This window comes from Ovis canadensis, chromosome 14 (genome assembly GCF_042477335.2).
Source record: "Ovis canadensis isolate MfBH-ARS-UI-01 breed Bighorn chromosome 14, ARS-UI_OviCan_v2, whole genome shotgun sequence".
Classification (NCBI taxonomy): Eukaryota; Metazoa; Chordata; class Mammalia; order Artiodactyla; family Bovidae; genus Ovis; species Ovis canadensis.
In genome coordinates, this window is record NC_091258.1 from 49,479,650 (window position 1) to 49,504,594 (window position 24,945).

A 24,945-nucleotide genomic window follows, 5' to 3' on the forward strand; every position below is an offset into this window, starting at 1 on the left:
CTGTGGCTGAAGCCAAACCCAGGCGCTCTGCCCAAGCGTCAACTGCTTCATCAGCTTAGACTTCTTGGACACTCTGGATAGCTTTCCTCTCTGGTATGCTGTCCTTCCTCCTTGGTACATACCTGCCCTTTGACACACCCTGTATTATTTATTTATGTATCTATTCATTCATTCATTTTATGCTGCACTGTGTGGCATTGGGGATCTTTAATTTCCCAACCAAGGATCAAACCCTGCATTGGGAGTGTAGAGTCTTACTGCTAGACCACCAGGGACGTCCCCACCCTCTGTTATTTAATCAGAAATCTCCTAACTTGCACTTGGCTCCGTATCATCTCTCCAAACACATACTTTTCCATATTTTCATGTTCTTGTTCTTTCTTCACCTCTCTTCTCCATTCCTTCACTTTCCTACGGCTCTGCCAATCCATCCCCAGATAACAGCCAACCAGGCATGGTGGGTAGGAAAGCAAATCACAGTGACAACAGTTTGTTGAGCACCTACTGTGGGCCAGATGCTGTACCAGGTACTGAGAACACAGCAGCGAACAAAACCCTGACCTTCAGGGAGAGCTGACACTATAGCAGAAGGAGCCAGACAAGAAATAAGGTAAAGAATAGAATATCAAATGGTGATAATTGCCATAGGGAAAACTGAGGGCAGGAATTGGGCTGTGTATGGGCTGAGAGCTGTAAGTTTGGATAAGTTGTCTAGAGAAGGCCTCCCGAGAAGCTGGTATTTGAGTAAAGATCAGAAGGAGATGAAGGAGCAGACATAAAGACACCTGGGGGAAGAGCAGTCCAGGCAGAGGAAGTGGCGAGTGCCAGGGTCCAAGGAGAGAGGTGAAAGAGGAGGGATGGTGTTAGCCCACTGGAAATGGAGGGGAGGGGTATGGGGCGCATAGCCTGTGGACCACTTTGAGTGAGGTAGGGGCAGCCACAGACCTATTTCCAGCTGAAGCCCCTTCAGCATGTTTTTGGTGTTTTTTGATTCTTTTCTTTTTCCTTTAAATGTGGACCATTTTAAAGTGTTTATTGAATTTGTTCAATATTACTTCTGCTTTATGTTTTGGTTTTTTGGCCAGGAGACATGTGGGATCTTAGTTCCCTGACCAGGGATCAAACCTGCACCCCCTGCATTGGACGGTGAAGTCTCTTTCAGCTTGTTTTTGGAAAGTACTTTGAGGCCAAGGTGAAGAAAGCTGTAAAATGGGAAATACATTGAGGCAAAGGGAATTCATACCCAACCACGGTTTTTTCCCCCCTCAGTCCTATGGAAGCAGTGAGCCCTGTCCCCTTTCACCACCCTCCTTCTTTGGCAGCAGAAGAAAGAGGACAGCAGCCCTTTGGGCCTGGCCTCCGTCCCCGCCCTGCTCCAGCTCTTTGTCTGTGAGGCTGTGAGTGAATGGAGCCTTGCCTGCCACCTGCCTGTGACTTGCGGGCAGTCCCTCCGTGGAGGGACAGCCAGGGAGAGTGAAAGTTGATCAGTGGGTGGGAGGATAATTCATCTGACCTGTGCACAATCAGACTGGCCTCTGCAGTCTCTGCACAGAATCAAAGGCTCAGCTGGAATTTCAGTGCAAGGAGGGGAGTCAGAAAACGGGAACTGAGTTTCAGGGTGGGCTGTGGGAGGCAGCCTGACCATGGAAGAGGAGTAGGCATGGGCTTCTTCCCCTGCCTCCTGGACAGCAGCAGGCATGACCTCTAAGGACCCAGCTGTGTCCTCCAGCGAGTTCTGCAGCCACGGAGCTTCTGCAGTCACACGCGGCAGCCTCACTGCAGTGCGCGCTCCTCTCCCTTCCATGCACCACTTGCTCTGAGCTGCCTGGCCGCTTGGGGGTTGGGGAGTTGTCTTCTTAGAACACCGGCTGCTGCCAGGGCTCAGGGCTGTGCTCAGTGTATCCGTGCCTGCCAGCCGTGTGTGTAGAGGGAGTGCAGACCCGCATCACCAGCCCTGAAAGGGGCTGTTTCCAGTTACTCAAAGGGTCCTCCCTGTGGTCCCTCCCCACTGTCTTTCATGCTGACTCAGGGGGTCCATGCTCCCAGGAGGGCTCAGGTGTTACCTGTCCCCACCCCCAAGACACTCTGCATCCCTGGGCATAGAAGAGCAAGGTCAGTCCCTCTGGGTTTCCTTTAGTTTCCTTTCATTTTTTATCCATGAGGTTGTTTGATTCTCAGGACAGCATCGTGGATCGGAGAGGCAAGCTATTGTTACTCCTTTTTGGTGGAATTTGGCCAGTCTCCTGGGGGGTTGAAGCAGACTCTTTTGAACATCTGTTGAATGCTAGGGAGCCTCTCCTCACAAAACTAATATAGAAGGAAAACACTTCCAACCAGAGTATAATTTGGGAAACATTCAGGGGCTCATGTACACACAGAAGCCCTGGCACATGAGCCCCACAAAGCAGTGGTTGAATCTCTGAGGACCTGTGCTGAGGGATGCTGGCCCTATGCTGTCCCCTGCCCTCAGAGTGCTGACAAGCAGCAAAGCCAGCTCCTCAGGTACAAACGCCCTGGCTGCATCTGTCTGTCTGTGCATGCACATGTGTGTTACATATGTTTTATGAGTTATAATAGACTTAAAGTGTATGTGACAAAGATATACTCACCTCCACTCCTACCCAAGGTTACCACTGATCAGCAGTTGGGTGTATATCCCCAGATCTTTCCTTCCTTTCACCCTTTTCCCAAATGAACACTCAAATGTACATTACTGCTTTCCAAAGGAAAAATGGAATTGTCACCATAAATACTGTCTTGTATATTTTTTTCTTAGTCACATATCTTGGAGACATTCTCAGTACTTACAGACTCTGCCCTGTGATGTGGTGTGTCTTCCATTGTATGGATGAGCCACAGCTGGTTTAAGCATTTGCCTCTTGATTGTCAACTGAATTATCTCTAATTTCCAGTGCTTCTCAAACATAACTCTTTATATCTTGAAGTGTTTCTTTAAGTCCTAAGAGGTTGGAAGACCAGATTCAAAAGATACAAATGTTTTCAGTGTTTGTACCAAAATGTCTATCAACCCACTTGTGTTGATCATGTTCCTCCATCCTCAGCTGACATTGTGTTAAATAGCCATGCCACACAGGTTCAGTCACCACAGTGCAGTGTTAACACCATTCTCTAAAAAATACCAGCCCAAGGAGTCTTCAGAGGATGGAGTTTTCTGTGGATCAAAGCCACTAATGGGGCACAGCGACACTCTTTGCAGCTGTGCTCACCGGCAGCCATCTACGAGTACTCATCCTGGAGAGAGAGCCTGGGTCCCCACAGGTCTGTTCAGAACTGCTTGGACGAGGCTCTCCACTCTGATACTCAGTCCTATGTGTTCAGGGTGTGCCTTTTCATGGGATTAGAAGTGCCCCCTTGATAATGACCGTGGTTCCCAAAGCATGCTCAGGACCTAGGGTCTGATGGCACCTCAGAGTATCAGGTTCATCCTATAAAACCCAGGCGAAATGATTGCTGAAGCTCCACATCACCTTAACACTGCTGCTGAGTCGCTGCAGTCGTGTCCAACTCTGTGCGACCCCATAGACGGCAGCCCACCAGGCTCCCCCGTCCCTGGGATTCTCCAGGCAAGAACACTGGAGCGGGTTGCCATTTCCTAAGAGCTTATTATGCTCTTCTGTATACCTGACCTTTATTAATCCACTAAATCCTCACACTGGGCCTATGAGGGAGGTATTATTATTATCCCTGTTTTATAGATGGGAAAACTGAGACACATACAAGGCTAATTACTTGCTCCAGATTATGTAGTTAGTGAAAAGTAGCCAAACCAGTATTTGGACTCAGTCAGTCTGACTCCCAAGGCTGGGCTTTTAGCCACTGTGCTTTGCTACCCAATAGACAGACACTATGTTTCCAAGTGGTAAAAAAACACACACACTTTTTTTTCCTTTCCTTTTTTAATATTTATTTTATTTATTTGGCTGTGCTAGTCTTAGTTGCTGCTCTTGGATCTTCAGCCTCTGTTACGGAATGTGAATCCTTACTTGCGGCATGTGGGATCTAGTTCGCTGTCCAGGGATTTAACCTGGGCCCCTTGCATTGGGAGCATGGAGATTTAGCCACTGGACCATCAGGGAAATCAAAAAAACTGTTCTTAATATCCGTGAGGATAAAGACAGTGGTTCCCTGTCTGTTCAGATGGAGCATGTGTTTCAAGGTAAACCTCAGGCCAGACTCCCTCCAGATAATGTCCTTGTACGTCAAAACCCAACTTCAAACACCAAAACTTGTTACACATATTGTATTTGACCTTGTCCTTTGTTCAGCAGCCGGACATGAGATTTCCCCCTAGCCTGTCTGCTTCTGTACTTAGACAGCTTTTGTAAATTGCTCATTGAAGGACCTGTTCTTTCTGGGGTAGCTAAGGCAGTAGACCTTTGAGGCTGCAGAGCTGTGTGTAGGGGCATAGAAAATGTAGCAAGTCTTCCCATGAACTCGAATCAGAACCCAGAAATGTCTTCTTAAAGACTTGTTGTTTTTTGTTTTAACTTTTCACCTCCTATGAGCAGGGTTTCAGTTCTCAGATTTCAGTATCTCAGAATGATAACAATGGATGGTTTTAATTCTTGGGTATATCTTTCCTGCATATATACATTGATACCTCTATTCCATACCATTCCTTCAGAGAAAAGAAAATGAGACTGGAATTCATGGGTCTATTTTATAGAAGGGGAAAATAGGGTTCAGAGAGAGAAATTCTTAAAAATGGAAAGAGAAACGGAGAAATGAGTGCACTAGAGCAGAGAAGCTTCTGACATTATTTGCTAGTTTTTTGTTTGTTTGTTTGTTTTGCTCTGCTGGGTCTTAGTTGCGGCACACAGGATCTCAGTTCCCTGATCTGGATGGAACCCTGGGCCTGCTGCATTTGAAAGTGAGAAGTCTTAGCCTCTAGATCCTGGGGAAGTCCCTATTCGCTGGTTCTTATAGGAACCAGGTAGCCAGCACCTAACTCCATCGCAGAGATGCAGGGGCACCGAGGGTGGAGCTGCTGTTAAGAGGAGCCGCTTTGGAGCTGCAGGAGCATCCTCTCTGTTTGGGGGACTGGGGACAGCTACTGGGCCTTTAAGTGGTTTATTAAATGATGTAAGATTTAATCTTCATTGTCTGCCTTAAGAGCTAAAGCCTGCTTAGAACAGTGCCTGGGTGGGGCTTGTCAGAGGTATAGCCCTAGTCATCACACGCATAGGTAGCCAGGCGCTGGGGAGAACAAAGCTGCCTGCTCCAAGCTTTCAAGAGTCTCTAGAGCTTGAACAGGCTCCCCAACCCCTACCCTGCCCCAGCCCCCACATTCACACACACCTTTATTAGACCACACACCCTCTTTCCACACTTTAAAACCTATGGTGACCATATTAATCCTAGGGAAGGGCCTGCCTGAAATTAGGCTGTCTGTACTAAAAGATATGTGGTGCTGATGCTTCAGAGAGCTGGGCCTAGGGTGAGTCTCCACCCTCCCACCACCACTTCCCAAAGAAACTGTATCAGTGTTGTTCAGAGATTGCAAAGAACAAGGCTCCAGCATCTGCCTTATGGGAGTCTCTCTGGCCAGGGCCAGGACCATGTGAGAGAGAGTCCAAAGAGAGCAGCCCAGATCCACCACCCTAACCCATCCTTCAGGGAGGAAAAGCCCTTCATGCACAGAAGTCCTGTCATTTGTGAAACAAACTCATCCTGGTTGCTCTTTGGCAACTCTCTCCTCCCTGGCTTTGCCCTGGTTATCCTGGAAGAAGCAGGCAACACTTTTGCCAATAGAAAGGTTGTATCAACCCCATTCCTGGTAGATTCAGAGATCTGGGGACTGACATGCCTCGGTAGCCCCATCCACCTCTGTTTATCTCCTCAGCTCTCCCTGCTAATTTCTACCTCAAATTAATGTCTTTTCTCCTTTTCCTTTTTACTTTGTGGCTCAGTAGTTCATTGGTTCATTGTTAAGTCTTTAAGGTCACTTCATTCAGACCAGTGTGGCCAGCAAGGTGGTGGGTAGACACTCGTCTGCTCTGGAGCTCAGACCCAGGACTGGCTGGTTGGTTGCTGTCCTCCGGGTGCCAGAGATGTGCTTGCAAACCCATGTGAGGAGAATCCACGGGATGCGTGCTCAATGCTGGATGCATAAAGAATCTCCTAGGGAATTCAATAAAAATTCAAGCCTGGAGCTCACCCCCAGTGATTGTGACTAAATTGATCCGGGATAGGGTCCAGGCATTCATGTTTTTAAAAAACCTCCTGGAGTTTTAAAAGTCTAATGTGCAGTAGCCGGACGTGAGAACCGCTGCATTAGCTTATCTGGTGAGAAAAGGGTGGCAGGGGGCAGGAAGAGAGAAAGACACAGAGTGTGTGTGTTAGGGAGGTGTCCTAACAAAAAATATGAGTGTGGGACATATTTGGGGGGGTCTCTCCCCACAGAGGACTGATGGGAACTGCCTCCATCATTGGCTCTTCTCCAGTTGCTTTTATGGATGATGGAGCTTTGGACCTCCTCTGTTACAGTGACTAACTGTGTCTTTAATCAAGAAAGAGGACATGAAGCGGAAGTACCAGCACATTTAAGAACTGTAATTGACAATACTGTAACAAAGCCCAGGTTAATGTAGAACGAGGTTATCTTAAGCAGTTTGTTCCCCTCCTGTTGATCCTTGATCCTGCAACTGGGGCTCTAGGCTGGGATTGTGTCCCGATCAGGTCTGGGAAAAGTGTGTGTGTGCCTGGGTAACGAACGAGTATGCGTATGTGTAGGTGTGGACGTGCCCATGGGTATCAGCATGGCAGTCGGTGTACAGCACCCAGAAAAGACAGCCTCTCCCTGGGCAGGAATGCGATGCTGCTGATATCACCATTCTTGGAAATACGTTTTTTTCAGGAAGAGCACCGTCTCAGGGTGCTCCTAGAGCCCACATCTAGAGTGCCTGCCTCTCTTCTCCAGGATCACCATGACCCTGGATGAGGGACTGAGTGGAGGTTGACACCAGCTGGGTTATGCCAGGCAAATCCTATGTCCTGGTTCAGGGTTGTGTTGCCAAGAGGAAAGAGTCTCTGGAATTCGCTCAGAATTGCTGGATGAGCAGGCCCAGATCTACATACTCCCTTCTTCCCCGCAAAAAATCTCTTGAACAGTACAAGGGATTTAAATAAAGCAAATTACTGGAATTTTGGCGACCACTAATCCTGTATGCTGGCCCTCCTAACTTCCCTGCTTTTCCGTTAGACTGAGGTTGCCAGACCTTTTGAATGTGAACCCGTATATGATGCTGTATCCCACCCAGCACCAGTTTCTGTGAATTTACAATTTATATGATTTTATTTTATATTATTATTTTTATTTATTAATTTTTTGGATGTGCTGGGTCTCCATTGTTGCAAGGGCTTTCTCTAGTTGCAGAGAGCGGGGGCTGCTCTCTGGTTACAGTGAGATGGCTTCTCGTTGCAGTGGTTTCTCTTATTGCAGAGCATGGGCTCTAGGGCATGCAGGCTTCAGTTGTTGTGGCTCATGGGCTTAGTTGCTCCGAGGCATATGGAATCTTCCCAGACCAGGGATCGAACCTATGTCCCCTGCATTGGCAAGGAGATTCCTGTCCACTGTACCATTAGTAGAATATTTGGAGAGTACAGAGAAAAAGGCAAAGAGAAAAATTCATTGATCTACCACCCAAATCTGATATTAATATCTGAGTGAATTTCTCTCCTGCCTTTTAATTCATAGGATTCAAAAGAAAACAGCAACATTAAATGCAGTCATTCATACATGGTGACTTTTGTATCCTGCCTTTTCATTTAACATTGCATTATAAGTATTTTTTGCATATTCCTACATTCTCTTCCTGAACATTATATTTAGTGGCTGCACAATATTCCACCAAGAAGGTAGATTATGCTTTAAAATCGCCTTCTGGATTTCTTTCTTCATTCACCTGGGGGAGGGAGAGGAAGGAAAGATGGCCAGGAAGAGCTTTTCCTGTTCAGGATTCCAAGAAAAGCATCTCCAAGTCTGGCTTGATACTCGGTTATCGTTCTTGTGTGCCCTTCTAATCCTGACCTTCAAGCCAGCATAAAAGAACCTGGCCCCTTAGTAGGAGCTGGCAGCCCTGCCTCCAGTCGAGCAGAGGCCCCTTAACGTGAAATGAAAACGACCCTTCCAAGGAGAGAAAGACTAGAGTTAAAATCTAACCACTGTAACTGCAGGACAGAGAAGTCCTTAAGCCTCCTTCTTCAAACATAGCACCTAGAAATGGTACTGATTACAGACTACTTGTCAGTAAGAGGGGAGACCTATGAAAGGATAACTTTGTTTGCTGGTAGCTGCCTGGCTGCTGTCAAGGCACACACCTTCCACTCTGAATTATGTATTAGCTAGTATTGTAGATTCAGAGAAGGCAATGGCACCCCACTCCAGTTCTCTTGCCTGGAAAATCCCATGGACGGAGGAGCCTGGGGTCGCGAAGAGTTGGACACGACTGAGGGACTTCACTTTCACTTTTCACTTTCATGCACTGGAGAAGGAAATGGCAACCCACTCCAGTGTTCTTGCTTGGAGAATCCCAGGGTTGGCAGAGCCTGGTGGGCTGTCGTCTATGGGGTTGCATGGAGTTGGACACGATTGAAGTGACTTAGCAGCAGCAGTATTGCAGATTAAGCTGCCTTGAGGAGAAAGCCCTATTTAGTCACCTGGGAGACATAGCCTGCTGCTCTTTGGGAGCCAGTTTACATTTCACCTTCATTAGCTTTGAGTGGTTTTGATTGTGGTCGGCCCAGAGAAAGTTGATGGGATGAAGCCTGGAGAGATTGGAGGAGACCTCGTGGCTTGGTTGCCATCCTCCATTCTGCTTTGCTTTGCTAGAAGCTGTGAGCTGGATGCCAGGGTGGAGCACTGAAGCATGAGGTCAGAGGGCACGGGGGAGCTGTGGAGATAGAACATCCCTCTGCCCCTCCTCTGCCAATGACTCAGAAGGCAACCAGTGGAGCAGAGCAGCACCTGGCAGGGCTGTCCCACAGCTTCAAGCATGAGTGATGACAACAGGGATCGAACAGCGGGCTCCTATTGGCACAGGTACTTGAATATTTCATGGGTTTGGATTTGAAAATTAGTTGAAAGGTGAGATATTTGTTTGTAGTAGTGTCAGATTCAGTTACCTCAGACCCTCCAGAGCTTTGAGAATGGCCTCTTCAGCCCTCCAGACTCTAGAAGTCTCTTTCCCTTGGTTACTCCACCCCCTGTAGTCTCACTTGTGCCTGGTAGTTGACACTGCCAGCCCTCACCTCCACTTCCTGGAGGCAGCACCAACAATTCACACAACAGCCCTTTCTCACCCCTTTGTTGTGATGTATCTGCCTCATAGGGCTTCCCAGGTAGCGCTAGAGGTAAAGAACCCACCTGCCAGTGCTGGAGACTTGAGAGACTGTTTAGATTCCTGAGTTGGGAGGATCCCTTCTGCCTCCTAACAGGTCTCCTACCCAACTCCTAGTCTTTGCCCCAAAGTACCAAACAAGACATAACCTCTTACTGCTTTGCTCTGACATCTTCAGTAGGTCTCTGCTACCTACTGGATAAAACCCAGACCATTCTGTCACCCAAGGCCCTCTGGAATCCATCCCCAGCTCCCTCCTCTGCAGGTAGACTGTATCAGGCACTTTCTACATGGCAGGCAGCGATGCAGGTTCTTCAGTGTAAATTTCTTGTTTCATCCTGACTGGTCTTTGCTGGACTTTGAACATACCTCACGCGTTCCTCTGCTGCTGCTGCTAAGTCGCTTCAGTCGTGTCTGACTCTGTGCGACCCCATGGACTGCAGCCTACCAGGCTCCTCCGTCCATGGGATTTTCCAGGCAAGAATACTGGAGTGGGTTGCACTGCCTTCTCTGAACGCATTCCTCTACCTGCTCTCTTTTAGAATGTTTGTCTGGCTGCATCAGGTATTAGTTTGTGGCATGCCAGATCTTCTTTGTGGCTCACTGGCTTCTCTAGTTGCTATGCACAGGCTCGGTAGCTGTGCTGCCATGAGGGTTTAGTTGCCTTGTACCACCACATGGGATCCTGGGCTTCCCTGGTGGCTCAGACAGTAAAGAATCCACCTGCAATATGGGAGACGTGGGTTCGATCCCTGGGTTGGGAAGATCCCCTGGAGGAGGGCATGGCAACCCACTCCAGTATTCTTTCCTGGAGAATCCCCACGGACAGAGGAATCTGGCAGGCTACAGTCCATGGGATCACAAAGAGTCAGACACGACTGAGTGACTTAGCACAGATATGGTATCCTCGTTCCCCAGCCAGGGATGGAACCCATGTCCCCTGCTTTGGAAGGCCAATGGATTCTTAACCACCAGGGAAGTTCCTCCTCTATATACTCTTAAGTGTAAATGATGCCTTCTGTCTAGAATGCTCCTGCTGCTTTTCGTGAAACTCTGCCCAGCCCATACCCACTCAGAGATCTCTTTCCTGAAAAAACTTCAAATTCTTCTAACTGGAGTCTCTCAGCAACATTTAATTATAAACTTTCTTCTATGGTAACTTAAGTTTTCAAGTGTATTTGTCTTCAAAATGGATAACCATTTAGACAGCAGAGACCAGCCTGAGACTTTGCAGTGTCAAAGCATCCTCCTTGGCTCATAGCAGGTCATACATGAATGTTGAAATACGCCGTGAACCTTTTGCCGCAGAACTGAGTAGGAGGCTTACCCTCTGGAACCTGGGTAATAGCCAGTTCAGCACCCTCTGAAATCATGTTTTTAAGTAATTGGGTATGGAATTATTCCTATTTCTAAATCCCCAGTGGTAAGCAGAGATAAATGTGAGCTTTGTTGTATTAGCCCCTTAAATATTCCCCAACCCACCTCCCCCTGAAGAGTCAGACTAATACAAATAGGGCCCAGCAAAGTGGATGTTAATTACAGGCAAATTCTGCCTGGCCACAAGGGTAAAGCTCTCCTAACTGCCTGATCACACTAGGTCGCCTGGCCCTGAAGACCAAAAAAGAGAATTTCCCCAGGGGAAGCCATTTAGGGGGCCAAGCCAGTGGATATGGGCAAAGTGTTTACTGTTCTCATAATGGTGCCCTGGGCCTGCTGTTTATTTCGGAGGTTTTAATTGACTAGTGAGGTGGTGCTATACCAGCTCACACCTATAAACCTCCGTGGAACCAGCTGAGTGAGTTAGGCACTAAGCCTGTGGGACAAATTTGGAGTCTTGGAAATTAGGCATGAGATGATCCCAGAGCAGACCCAGGAAACTTGCACCCGGAGAAGTCATGCTGCTGTGTTGCTGAGGGCAGAAGGGATGTTTCCAAACTGGCTGATCTGTTCCTTAATCGTCAGGTCACTTGCAAGCAGCCAGTTGGCCGGATCTGACTCAGACACGTTTGCCCTGACCTGTGGAGTGTTTTTTAACATTTGAATTAGTAGCTAACACTTCAATAGGAGAAGACTTCACATAAGAATCTGAATTTCTGGTTTCTTCTAACAATAGAGCACCTGGGCCGTTGCTCTCAAAGGGACATCCCCTTTAAATGGGGCATTCACTTCCCACCAAACTGATCACTCATTTTTTGTTGCTGCCCAGCCTCTGCTTGTTTCCCCTGTTCTAAAAAATTGTAGGTTGCAGTGGGAGGTAGAATTAGATAGTTCTTCCAGTCTAGCAGCTCCAGGCTCTGTAAGGCAGAGGCTTACACTCTGCCTATAGAGGGCACACCTCTGGGTGTAGAGACAGTAGTTAGAGCTCAGGGAGTCTGTAATGCAATTGAGATAAGGCATTTTTCATGAATACTGAACTTCCTGCCACCAAGTATCACACCCTGGAGGGATAGGTATGTAGAATCCAGAGTATTGGCAAGCAGATGCCATTCTCTGGTTGAAGTTGCCTGGAGTTAACCTTTACTGAGCACTTACTCTCAGCCGATCTTTTCAATCTTTATGACAGTCCTGTCAAGTAGATAATCAGTCCCATCTCTGGGATGAAGACACTGAGGTTAGTGCCACATGGCTAGTGACAGAACTTACTCCAAGGGCTTAACCAAGGTCTTCTCTCTCCACTTAAGCTTCAGTAGCTGTGGTGCATAGGCTTAGTTGCTCCTTGGAAGATCCCCTTGTGGGATCTTCCCGGATCAGGGATCAAACCTGTGTCCCCTACATTGGCAGCCAGATTCTTAACCACTGGACCATTAGGGAAGTCCCTGAACATTTGTTATAAAAAGCACACAAAAAAGGAATGTTTAAACTATGTAGCATATTAGTGATGATTTTCTCAAGCAAGAGTCCAAAATGATTTGGTTTGTATACTGCAAGATGGGAGTGGGTAGAGATGTGTCAAGGGTCTGTTTACCTGGGGGACTGAGGGGTGAGCTCTGTGGCCCAGTGTTAGTCATGGTGAGCCCCTCAGACTTCTGAGAGGAGCAACTTGCAGACTGCAACTCACATTCCTATAAATGTTCATAGCAATTGACCCAGGGGTATCCAGGAGATATGTAAATTCATTTTTTTACTAATCTTCAATTATAATACATCCAAGATTTTCCAAGATTTAGAAACCATTGTGTTCAGCTGACTGTAAACTTCCTTCCTTGAATGCTAAGAACTCCGCATCTCTGCCCAACTCTACCCCACCCCACCTCACCTCACCAGGTCTAGCGTCAGCTTTGGGGAACTTGGAAACCTCTGGTGATAAGGTCAGTTGGGAATTTACGAAGTCATGGGTGTCGGAGGTAAAGGTGTAAAAAAGGGGAGGAGGAACTGGGTTTTGCTCTAGGACACAGGGAACTTTTAAGGTTCTTGCAAAACCGTTGCAGCTCTTGAAAGCCTTAAAGTCATCAGCGCCCCACTGCGGAATTGCGGAATTCAGAGCTTGTCACAATTGTTAACACCCTCTTTGACCAGTTTTTTTTTTTTTTTTTAAATTTAACGAGTATTGTCTTCTGAGCCTTTTTTACCCCCAGCAGGAAGGTTCTGCTGTTTTGGCTTTAGGGGGTGTTCTACACAAAGCGCAGCTCCTTCGCGTGCAGCAGTCGAGGGATTTCTACCTGCTTGCTCGCTTTGCAGGGTGAGTAGGGTTCGAGGCTTAGAAGACGGGGCGCCGGGCAAAGGGCAAGTGAGAGTCACAATTTTGGAAGCCCCTATGGGTTATACTGAAGTTAACTGCGCTTCAGTTTCCAGGTTGAGCTTGGACAATGACCACCTCTTCCCTGGGCAGTTGGGCCCGGGCCGAGCGCGGAGGAACTCGGCTTTTGGCTTCGGTTGGGAAACCCAGTTTCGGAGTGTGCGGAGACTGCGAGTCTTTCCGAACAGGAGGAGGCGCGTCCACTCGGGACCCTGCGTCCCACCGCGCGCCGGCCGCGTGGGGCTTCCCCCGGCCGAGCCGGGAAGGGGATGCTCCCTCGCAGCCCTCAGGGGAGCCCTCCCACTCTTCCCAACTTTCCCGGCCCCAGGGCCGGAGGAGGGCGCTTCTCCCGGCGGGGGCGCGCTGGGTACTTAAAGGCTGCTCGGCGGGGCCAGCGCTCGTCAGTCGGAGCGCGCGGCAGCAGCGGCGCACCGTGGAGCGAGGCGCGGCGGCGAGGAGCGGGAGGAGGGGCATGGAGCCGCCGCGGGCCTGCTGAGCACAGGAGCGCGGGCAGCCGGCGGCACGGTGAGCGCGGGCCTGGCCAGCCGGCCAGCCCTCTTAGAAGGGCGGGCTGCCCGAGGGACCCGGGCGCGCCGGGCTCCAGGGTGGCGCTTGCTGAGCCCTGCGGACCCCGCCGGCTCCCCCAGCCGTGTGGGTGCTGCGTGCAGCGCCGCGAGGCGGGCTGAGGGCTGCGGCATCTCCAGGCTTCCCGGCGGCGGTTCCTGTAGCCCTCTCCCCACTGACCCCTCCTCCCTTTCTTCATCCTCTCCTTCTCCAGCCTCTCCTCCCTTCCTCCCTTGCGGCTCCTGTTTTGTGAATGGATTAGGAGGTGGACGACGGTGAGGGGCACCAGGCTGGCTGGAGTCTCGCTGCCCCAGGCCCGCCCGGGTGTTCGCACCTGTCCAGGCACCAAGATGCTCGGTGCCCCGGTTACTCCCGGCCGTGGCCGCAAGTACCTGCGGCCTGGGCTCCCCTTCCCTTGCGGGCTCGGAGAGGCTGGGAGGGCGGCCGGGCGTAAAGGAAAGAGCCCCTGCCCCGCGCACAAGTTTCCGTCCCGCCGCGTATGGGCCCCGCAGCAGGGCACACCTGTCAGCTGGAGAGGCTACAGACTGGGCAGCCCCGCATAGTGTCGGGAGTAGATTGGCGGCGTTCGTCTTTGGCTGGAGGTTTTCTCTTTCCCACGTCTCTCGGGGTAGGGGGAGGGCTTAGGGAGCGTCCCCAGTCTCTTGCCCTTCAAGCCGTGTGCGTATTAACCTACAGGGGCCGAGCTCTCCTGGATCTCCTCTGAGCAAAGGGGGTGGAGGGGGACAAGAGGCTCCTCTCGCCGGCTTGAGGGGTGACACGGTCCCCTGTCTCGGCAGGGCCACTTGAGGCGGAGCTGGCACCAGATCCTGATTGCACATGAGGTACCTGGCTGCGGGACCTTCTTGGGGCCTCTGTGGTATAGGGGTGCCAGGATAAAGCCTTTAGTTCCTGAGCAGGGAAGGAGGGGTCCTGCCCAGGAAAGGAGGGGGCCGGCGACACTGAGGATGCCGCCTTTGTCTGCAGGCACACTTTGCCAAGGTAGCGCCCGTCCCCCCTCCCCCCAGGAGGTGAGTGGGGCCTGGTCCGACTGATTGGTTTCTTCCCGGCTGGGTCGTGGGAAACGGGCACGTGGGTGTGGCCGGCACCGTCTTCGTTGGAAAGCCAGGGTCTGGCGGGGGTGAGAAGCATGGCCAGTGCCTTCCGGGCTGCGTTAACCTGGTGGGCACCGCCTCTGGCACTGCACCGAGGCGGGGCGCCAGCGCCGGGCAGGTTGCTGGGTTGGCCTCGGCGCCCCCTGCTCTTTACCAGCGCGCAGGCAGGCAGCAGTGCCCGCAGCGCCCCCGTGGCATATAAGCTCTAGAGGGGGGTGGGGGCGCTCCTGGGTGGTGGATGCAGGGCTTAGGGACCCGTGCACTGCTAGCGCGTGCGAGGCTCCCCCGGGGTGTGTGGGGCGGGGGCGACAAGGACGGCTGGGAATCCTGCAGAGGAAGCACCAGGCAGGCTCCCCGGGACAGCGGGGCAGAGCGCCCGGAGGCCGAGCTTCCCGGAGAGTTAAGGCTGCCAACAGCACTTTCCGGACCGAAGCTGCTGGAATGCTGCTGAGGCCTGAGTCTCCGGTTGATTTAGGCACCGACTACGTGTTCCTTGCCCCTCCTGTGTGAGAGGTGGCAGGGGAACCAGCTCCCTAGCAAGAAAGTATGTTTGTGTTGAGGTGGCAGTCAGGAGTCAGTTTGAGTGAGACCTAGACTTGGAGCAAGCTTGGAAGTGAGACCCCTTTGTCTGTAAAGGATGGGCGGTGGTGGTAACAGAATTCTCCAGATCAGGCGGGTGGCAAGGAGAGGAGATGGGGAGAGGGCCTCAGAGTAGCGGTCAGGGAGCTGTCCTAATCAGCCTTCCCCCAACCCCTCCCCTCCCCCACTCAGTCCTTCAGGGCTACTAACCAGTATAATGGTTTACCTGGGACCTATGGAACAAGAAACCATTGGAATCCCTCCCCGGGGAGTTGCTAAGTCCCAGAGAATTTGGGCAAGATCAGGCAGCCAGGGCGGTAGTAGGGCTGTGTCTCCAGCACAAGACTTCAAGTACCAAGTGCTAGACTCGGCTCACGGAAACACAGCTCTTTTCAGATGGGCAGATGCTGGAAGTCCCGAGTTTTCCTAACAAAACCTGCCAGCATTTCATGTAGTAGTGGGGCAGGGGTACGTGGACAGAGATTCCATGCGGCACTAGGACCAAGTGGATGGGGCTTCCTGGCAGGCGCCCGTCCCGGGCTGCTGGGCTGCTGCAGTGGCAGCTGCAGTTCCCCCTGGTGCCCCAGTGCTGGGCTTCCAGGAGGGCTGTCCACACCCCAGCTCTCATTTCCTTTTCTTTCCCTTGTCTGCTTTTCCTGGTTACTTTCCCTTTCTTTGCTGCCTCTCAAGTCAAAGAGAAAAAGGTGAGAAAGCAGAGGACATTGGTAAACTTTCTCTTACAGATTTAGTTGTTTTGAGAAAGGGAAGCTGCTTCCTCCTTTCTTCCCTCAGGCACATCTCTATTTTTCCTGCTCTTTCTCATCTTTCCCTTCCCCACTTTCTTCATGGTGTGACCCCCTGGTGGGTATAGGGCATAAAGGCTGCCTACCTACCCTGGCCCCTCCACTTCCTCCCTCTTCTTGGCTTCTCAGATGCTCAGAGCTTCCTCTGGCCTCAGGCTCACCCCTACTGAAGCTTATCTGTGAGAGCTTTGGGTCAGGTAGATCCCAGTTCTACCACCAACTAGGTCTCTCTCAGATCTCTCTGGCTTGGGTTTAGCTAATGATAATAAATGCTGCTTTGAGTGCTTTATGTATATAACCCATTTAATCCTCAAAGATGTTAGGAGGTTAGTGCTGCAACACACATTTTACAGATGAAAAAACAAAGGGGTAGAATAGGCACCCAGTAAGTGGCGGAGCTGAGGATTCTTGCCTGGAGAATCCCACGGACAGAGGGGCCTGTCCTCTGCTACTACTACTACTGGTCTGGCTTTCGAGTCTCCAGTCTTAGTCATGCTCAATAAATGGTGATGGTTGTTATTAGTGGATCATTTCCCCAGTTCAAGGCCAGGTCCAGAGACCATGCCCCCATGGCCATTGACCAGAGAAGCTGCCTCCCGCTGACCCACTTCTCCCACCTTCTCCCACCAGATGCCGGTGCAGCTGACAACAGCCCTGCGCGTGGTGGGCACCAGTCTGTTTGCCTTGGCAGTGCTGGGTGGGATCCTGGCAGCTTATGTGACAGGCTACCAGTTCATCCACACAGAAAAACACTACCTGTCCTTTGGGCTGTACGGTGCCATCCTGGGCCTGCACCTGCTCATCCAGAGCCTGTTTGCCTTCCTGGAGCACCGGCGCATGCGACGGGCAGGCCGGACCCTGAAGCTGCCCTCCCCACTGCAGCGCTCGGTGGCGCTCTGCATCGCTGCGTACCAGGAGGACCCTGACTACCTGCGCAAGTGCCTGCGCTCAGCCCAGCGCATCGCCTTCCCCGACCTCAAAGTGGTCCTGGTGGTGGACGGCAATCGCCAGGAGGATGCCTACATGCTGGACATCTTCCATGAGGTGCTCGGTGGCACCGAGCAAGCTGGCTTCTTCGTGTGGCGCAGCAACTTCCATGAGGCGGGTGAGGGTGAGACGGAGGCCAGCCTGCAGGAGGGCATGGACCGCGTTCGGGACGTGGTGCGGGCCAGCACCTTCTCATGCATCATGCAGAAGTGGGGAGGCAAGCGAGAGGTCATGTACACGGCCTTCAAGGCCCTTGGTGATTCAGTGGATTACATCCAGGTGAGGGTGCCTCCCTAGGTGTGTGTGGATGTGTGGATGTGTCCAGCCAGCCAGGTATATCTCCTGGGGAATTTTAGGTCCAGTCTAGGTGCCTTGTGTCGTGTACTTTCCTCCCCTACACTTCAGAAGGCAGTAAACACAGTAATTTTCAACAGCTGTCCTGGGGTCAAGAAGACCTAGGCGGGAATCTTGGATCTGTGGGTACTTAGCTATGTGAATCTGGGCAGGTCTCTGGACTCTGGGCAGGTCTGTGGATTGGTATCCCCAGAGTGGCAAACAAGTGTACAGCATTTACTTTATACCAGACACTGTTATAGGTACTTCATGTGTTTTAGTTCTTTTAATCTTCATAATATTCCTAGGGGATAGGTACCATGCTTATTTCTGCTTACAGAAATTGAGCCTGAAGTGCAGTTGCCTAACTTGCCTAATGTCACACAGCAGTAGTGAGCAGAGCCAGGAGTTGAGCCCAGGTCGTTTGTCCTTGTGCAATACTGCCTCACCATTGGCAGCATGGGGATGAGCCTCGTCATAAAGTGTGGGGAAGAGCCAAAAAGAATCATGCTCCAAAGCACTCAGACAGTTTTAGTTATGGGTTGATGAAGTCTCACTCTTTCTGGTGTCAAGTTCTTGTCTGTGAGGCGGAGGGACACAAGTGCGAATCACCCCCCAGCTCAGTGCTGCAGCCATCTTGGCAGGGCCAGGACCCCAACAGACCCTGCCTTGCTTCCAGCTGAAGCAGGCATTGACACCTCCTTGGAAATTTTATTATGTTGACAAGGTAACACGGCTCCAGTTTTCATATAACAAAACCTAGAGAAAACTGATCAAAGATTATGCATCTCAGTACCAAGTAGAAACTGACACCCAGGACCCAGATTTGTGGTCCAGCATCTGTTCCCCCTTCTCTGTTCCTGCCCTTCTCCACATATGCCCATCGCTTGAATGAATAGCAGCTGCTGTGGTCGCCCAGCTACGTACCAGCACAGTCTTGCTGACAGCATGTTGTGTACTCCAATATTTAAATTTTCTATACGGTACCCACCTAAAATTAGCTTGCTGCATATTTTTTTGTCTTGGCTGTTTGGAAAGTTGCACCCTCACATAAGAGTTGGTACACCTGCCTCTTCCTGCCTTCCTAGGCCCAAGGGCCTCCTCAGTGCCAGAGAGGGAGGGCTGTGAGACAGGTCTTGATTCTGCAGTCTGTCTGGGGTCAAGGGGCCTTTGAGACTTGCCTGTGGACTCAGACGACTTAGAAAAAGCCCTTGAGCCCTGGCACAGGCTCAAGCCATAGTGACTGCTGTCTATTCCCTCGAAGCACAGGATCCCCTCAACCCTGCACTCCCACACCTATTCCTTCCAGTGTGTTCTGGTGGGTCGGCACATGGGTTCACTGCCTGGGGCAGCCGTGGGCCTGCCTGTCAGTGAACACTCTGGATTTCAGTCTGTCTTCACGAGCCCGCTTAAGTTGTCTTTCCCCCTTCAGGAGATAACCCTGCTTCAGCCAGTGGGCAAGCCCAGGCAGCCGAGAGCGCTAGCCTTTCCTAACCTTGCTCAGTTGGAAAGACCTCCCTGGGGTGAAGGAAGTGCCGCAGTGTGAGGAATGAGAGTCAGGGCTGGAATAGTTGTGTGACCAGCAGCGCTGGGAAGCTTGGCCTGTAAGCTGAGGAGGTTCTGGGAGTGTGGCCTGAGGCTCCTGCGACCTTCCCAGTCTGGGCCAGTACTGTAAGGATGTCAGTGGGGAGGCAGGTCAGAGTGGCTGCGATGACTCTACCTGGTTCCCCTCAGCCCTCCCTCCGCTGCTTGTCTGCAGTCATTGAATCTTCCAGTATGGAGAGAGAAAGCAGAGGGTTGGAGTGCAGCCCCCTTCCTGCAGGCAAGTGGGCTCTCTCAGCAACTTTAGTTAGAATTCTAGGCTTTTGTAGACTCTGGGCTCATCTGTGGATACTGTATCTTGCTCTGTCAGGGGTCAGGAAGACGGTTCCCCTACCCATTGGCTATTTGGGATTTTCACACCATCTCAATCATTTTCTAAAATGTAAACAAGGAGTCAGGCAATAGGGAAAGTGTTTGTAGTACAGGTTCAACTATTAACAATAATGGGTCACCTAACAGAATCAAACCAGGAGTCTCCCATTGGAGGGGAGGGTGGGTGTGCAGGATTTGATCCAGATTCTGAGTGGAGGAGCTGCTACCAGCTTCTAGGCCCATCCAGAGCTAGAATCTAGGTGAGAACAGCCCTTGGCTCTGCTGGACCCTCGTCTGGGAGACCTGGCCAACAGGGCACAAATGGCCTGGCAGTCACACTGGTGGGGCTATGACTGGGCTAGATACACCGTCCACTTGGGCTGGCTGTCTAAGAGACTGAAACAGGGCAGCGCCGTTCGTGATGATCCCGTGAGCAAGCTTTGGTGGTAGCCTCTGGCAGGAGCCATTTCTCAGCCTTCTGAGCAATGCCTGCTGGCCTTGCTTGAGCCACAGTGCCTGTCAGTCTGATTTCAGTGACATTTTCCTTTCTTCCCAAGGACCCTAGAGAAATATATTAAGACCACTTCTGAGGAGCCTGGCTCAATCAGGGCTAAAGATCTGTCCAGTACTAGACACTTCTCCCTTTCTGGGCCCACCACTGAAAGTCCCCTGGGTTCCTCTCTCAGCCAAGCAGCTATCAAGTCAGTACCTGAACTCTCCTGTTTCTTACTTCCCTCGGTAATTCATCTCACTCCTTCTGTTTGGCATAGATCTCTTTGTTAGTGGTTTGAAGTGTGTCTGGTGAAGGGGTTATGTCCCTCGGGCAGTGAGCCACCAGGGTGGGGTGGGTGGATGTATCTGTGTCAGAATGGACAGACAGCGCCTTCCTTCTGCAGGTGTGTGACTCTGACACTGTGCTGGATCCAGCCTGCACCATTGAGATGCTTCGAGTCCTGGAAGAGGACCCTCAAGTAGGAGGAGTCGGGGGAGATGTCCAAGTAAGAAGTAGCCAAGGATTCCTGGGGCTGGAGGGTCTGGATTCTTTCTGCTTCTTCATCTAATTGGATATACTAGGGAAGTGGGCATTTTGTTTTGGAGGGGGGTTTCCTCTTTGACAGTTTCATTGGTACCGAAGGGCTCATCTGCTACCCACCCACTTTCCTGCCTATTTCCACCAGGGGCAGGGGGGCAGAAAATTACTTGACTGGTATGTAGAGAGCCTGTACTGCTGGAAGGGGCACAGTGTTCTGAAGTCATCCATCCTAGAGGGTGCTTCCTTTTTGGCCAGTGGTGCAGCAAGCACCTCCAAAGTTAGACCCCCTGAAAAACGCTTGCTGCTGGGGACGTTGCACTGAAGAGCTCTGTGTGGTATGGTATGAATAAAGGGCCAGATCTTCTTCCAAGGGAACTGCTGGCAACATACCGTGTCTTCCCAAGAAGCTTTCCAACTGCAGAAAGGGTCAGGATCGGGGGCTGGGGTGTTACTTTGCTTCTTTCTCAAGCCCTTCTCTCAGCCACCACCACAGGCTGCCTCCTGAGACTGAAGGTGGCTTTGGCTGCTAGAGCAACTTCATTGGGACAGTCGGTGCATATGACATAGAGGAGAGGCTAGGCTGGTGCTGAGAAGAGTTGACTGGGTGTGGTTGCCTCCTCTCAGCCTCTGGTTTCCCATCTCTGAGAGAGCTGGGACTTGTGGCCAGGAACCAGAGCAAAGGGCTATGGATCTCAGAGTGTAGGGAGGCCTGCTGTTCTCTGGTGTCTGTCTCCTGGGGCTCTCATCCTCAGGCAAGGAGGCCCAGAATCTCTGGTTCCCTTGCAGATACTCAACAAGTACGATTCATGGATCTCCTTCCTGAGCAGTGTGCGGTACTGGATGGCCTTCAACGTGGAGCGGGCTTGCCAGTCCTACTTTGGCTGTGTGCAGTGCATCAGCGGGCCCTTGGGCATGTACCGTAACAGCCTCCTTCAGCAATTCCTGGAGGACTGGTACCACCAGAAGTTTCTGGGCAGCAAGTGCAGCTTTGGGGATGACCGGCACCTCACCAACCGAGTCCTGAGTCTCGGCTACAGGACTAAGTATACAGCTCGTTCTAAATGCCTCACGGAGACCCCCACCAAGTACCTACGGTGGCTCAACCAGCAGACTCGCTGGAGCAAGTCTTACTTCCGGGAGTGGCTCTACAACTCTCTGTGGTTCCACAAGCACCACCTCTGGATGACCTACGAGTCAGTGGTCACAGGTTTCTTCCCCTTCTTCCTCATTGCCACGGTCATACAGCTCTTCTACCGGGGCCGCATCTGGAACATTCTCCTCTTTCTGCTGACAGTGCAGCTAGTGGGCATTATCAAGGCCACCTACGCCTGCTTCCTGCGGGGCAACGCAGAGATGATCTTCATGTCACTCTACTCCCTTCTCTATATGTCCAGCCTCCTGCCGGCCAAGATCTTTGCCATTGCTACCATCAACAAGTCTGGCTGGGGCACCTCTGGCCGAAAAACCATCGTGGTGAACTTCATTGGCCTCATCCCTGTGTCCATCTGGGTGGCAGTCCTCCTTGGGGGGCTGGCCTACACAGCTTACTGCCAGGATCTGTTCAGTGAGACAGAGCTGGCCTTCCTGGTCTCTGGGGCCATCCTGTACGGCTGCTACTGGGTGGCCCTCCTCATGCTGTACCTGGCCATCATCGCCCGGCGATGTGGGAAGAAACCAGAACAGTATAGTTTAGCTTTTGCTGAGGTGTGATGCAGCCCCCAAGCAGAGCGGGAAGAGTGCAATGGGTAAGGGAGGGAAGGGGAATGGAAAAGACAGGGTGGGAGGGAGAGGGAGTGCTGTTTTAGTTTCTTAATGGTCCAAAGTGCAAAGAATGGTGACTGTTGTATGGCCTGGGACAGCTCTGTTTCGAGGAGGCAAGTCCAGTGCAGCGGAGGAGAGGCAGAGGAGGCACACTATTTTCAGGCCGCTTGTCTGTTGCCTCCGCACATACAGGTGGCCTCTGGGCAAGATTCCATTTCCTCCCCTGAGATCCAGAGGGAACTCAGAAGTGTGCTAAAGCAAACAGTAAGTTCCATTCAGTGGCAACTTCTCACGGGTGAGTGAGCAACAAGGGCCCATGGGAAGGGGTTCTCTTAGTCCACCTGAACACAATCAGAGGTGGTGGGAGTACTTCTGAGTGATCTGGGCCAGCTAGTAACATGTCCCCACCTCAATCTAGTTATCAATGCAATAAGATTGTGCCTGAAATACAAGGCCCAGAAGCCTGATCTTTGGGCATCAGAAAACAGGGTCCGGGAATGGTGCTTTCCTATGTGAAGTACCTCATTCCGCATCTCAGCATCCCAAGGATGAGCCAGACTAGCAGGGAGTTAGCACTGTACTGTTTTTAAGTGTGTGCGTGTGTGTGTGTGTGTTAAAAAGGAAAGCAGGCCAGGAGGAACAAACCTTGGTGGTGGTGGTGCTAAAAGCCATGGGTTACATGGAGGCTGGGAGCTGACTGTATTCTACCTGGAAATTGCCCAAACATCTATCTAGATTAGCTTGTCTGTGAGCTCTTCTGAGAAGGTAAAATGTTTTGGTCATCTACCAAGAAGATTAAACCGTAACGTGATGAGAAAGGAAGTGAGGACTTGGGTATTACAAGCTGTATACTCCTGAATTCCTCTCTCAAATTCAGCTCTGAGTCTAAGCCAGCCTCCTCACTTGGCTTCCCTTCACAGTGATAAGTCACCTCTCCCACCCTCCTCCTCACCGAGTTGTTTTTCAAGTGGCGAGTGAGACAGAGCCTAGGGCTCTCATCGGCCCCTCTGCAGTAGGCCAGCCTGCCATCAGCATATGGGGGGAAAGCTATTAGCAGTCTCTGACCAAACTGGCTGCAACCTGGAACTGCCTGGACAGGTTCCTTGGCAGCTGGACAGCACACATGACATTCAGGCTATAGTTCTTGACAATCACCTCTACTGGAAAGCTTTTCAGCATTCCCTACGTGAGCCCTCAGTCCAAGCTGGTCATCGTTGAGACTGTCCGTTCTCCTCAGTGGCTTCTCCAGGGAATTCTTACAGCCAAGTTGTGGATAGTCACTACTGCACTTGCTTGCTCCTGTCCAGAAACCAAACAAGGGGATGGAACTGATATCTAAATTCTAAGGTTCTTGTCTTCTCTCACGCCTCTTGAGGATGTTTGATTTTCCTCTGCTTTTTTGGAGAGGGTGTGAGGGAAGGCCGTTTTCTACAGATTTGCAATGCACAAGACTGCTCTGAGCTCTTGGGTTTAAAACCTGGGATACTGACTAAGCCTTGGACTTAAGGGTTGCTTGCTCCAGTGTGCTCTCTCTCCAAACGTCCACTCCAGAGGGCCTGCTGACCTGTCAGAACCAGCACCAAGGTGGAGAGTAGTTGAGGGGCAAGCCTCTAGTGTGCCCAGGTGCTGCCCACAGAAGAACTAGGTGCACTCTGAGCCAGACTGGCAAACCCTGGTGCTTCCCTTCGTTGCCCGCCAACTCGTGGGTTTTCCAGGTGCGCCAACACTGCTGCATCGCATAGGCTTCCAGTTTCTAGAAGACTGTTGGTTGACATCAGGCCTAATCCAGAAGGCTAGGAAGAGGCAGCAGGCATTTGCTCAAGGCAGTTGTTCCGGGCTCTTCCGTGTTTTTGCTGGCCAAGAAGTAAACTATTTTGAGCACTACAATGGAGGAAATCCGGTCAGCCAACTGCAGAGCTCAGACTTCACTAAGGGCTTGTTTTTCTTCAGCTTTTACTTGAAGGTTAACGTGGGATGGACTCCCAGATGGAGAACTCTAGGCAGTCCTCCTCTCAGCTCTGCCTTGCACTTAAGAGATTATCAACTTTTCCCAGGTCGAGCAGGCAGGTACAAGTAAGTGGGCTCACAACGTTTGACCTCGACTGGTTTTTCTAAGTTATTTTGTACATTTTTCAGCAGCGAAACCAAACTGGGTCTTCAGCTTTATTCCCGTTTCTTGCAAGGGAAGAGCCTTTATACAATTGGACACATTTTGGTTTTTCCTCAATGAGAATTTTAACCCTCTTTTGTATTATTTCTACAATTTGTAAACATATTTATTTTTACTTTTTTTTTTTTTTTTACTTTCTGGTGAAATTTTTTATACTGCACTTATTTGTCAAAATAAAGTATCTCACTTAAGGCTGGTATCTCTGAACTCCTCCTTCCCTCTCTGAACTAATGAAAGCTCTTTAATTCAGTTCCAACATGGGTATTTGAGGCAGAACTAGTTTTGTCAAGGTAATTCCAATGAACTCAGAAGCAGGTAAGTTGTCAAAGCTGCCTCTGGACCTGGGGAATTCCAGTAGGCCTGCTTAGTAACTGCACACCTGTGGTGGCTTAGTTTTTACTGTAGAGGATGCATAGGGTCTTTGGAGAAATTACTAAGCCAATGAGTTAGCCCTAGCTACCCAGTTAAGGCTAAAAACCAAAGCTTGCTTCCTCCTTAAATGAAAGTATATTATCTGAGAGGTCATGGAGGATTGTGGCCAAGCTGAAACAATGAAAAGCAGTGGGTAAACTTCCTTCCCTGTGGAACAGGTAA

General features: G+C 50.9%; 1 protein-coding gene across 2 annotated transcripts; it reads left to right on the forward strand.

The window, feature by feature from the left end:
• Nucleotides 1-26: 26 nt before the first annotated feature.
• On the forward strand, nt 27-24,550 carry HAS3 (hyaluronan synthase 3). Of its 2 annotated transcripts, none has more exons than XM_069550200.1 (4): nt 27-93; nt 16,784-17,419; nt 20,284-20,385; nt 21,207-24,550. In XM_069550200.1, exons 2-4 carry the CDS (start codon nt 16,784-16,786, stop codon nt 22,128-22,130), a joined length of 1,662 nt encoding a protein of 553 aa, XP_069406301.1. In that variant the 5' UTR covers nt 27-93; the 3' UTR covers nt 22,131-24,550. The 2 variants fall into 2 exon arrangements, with proteins under 2 accessions (XP_069406301.1, XP_069406300.1); XM_069550199.1 differs by lacking the exon at nt 27-93 and adding an exon at nt 13,505-13,620.
• The last annotated feature ends 395 nt before the right edge of the window (nt 24,551-24,945 follow it).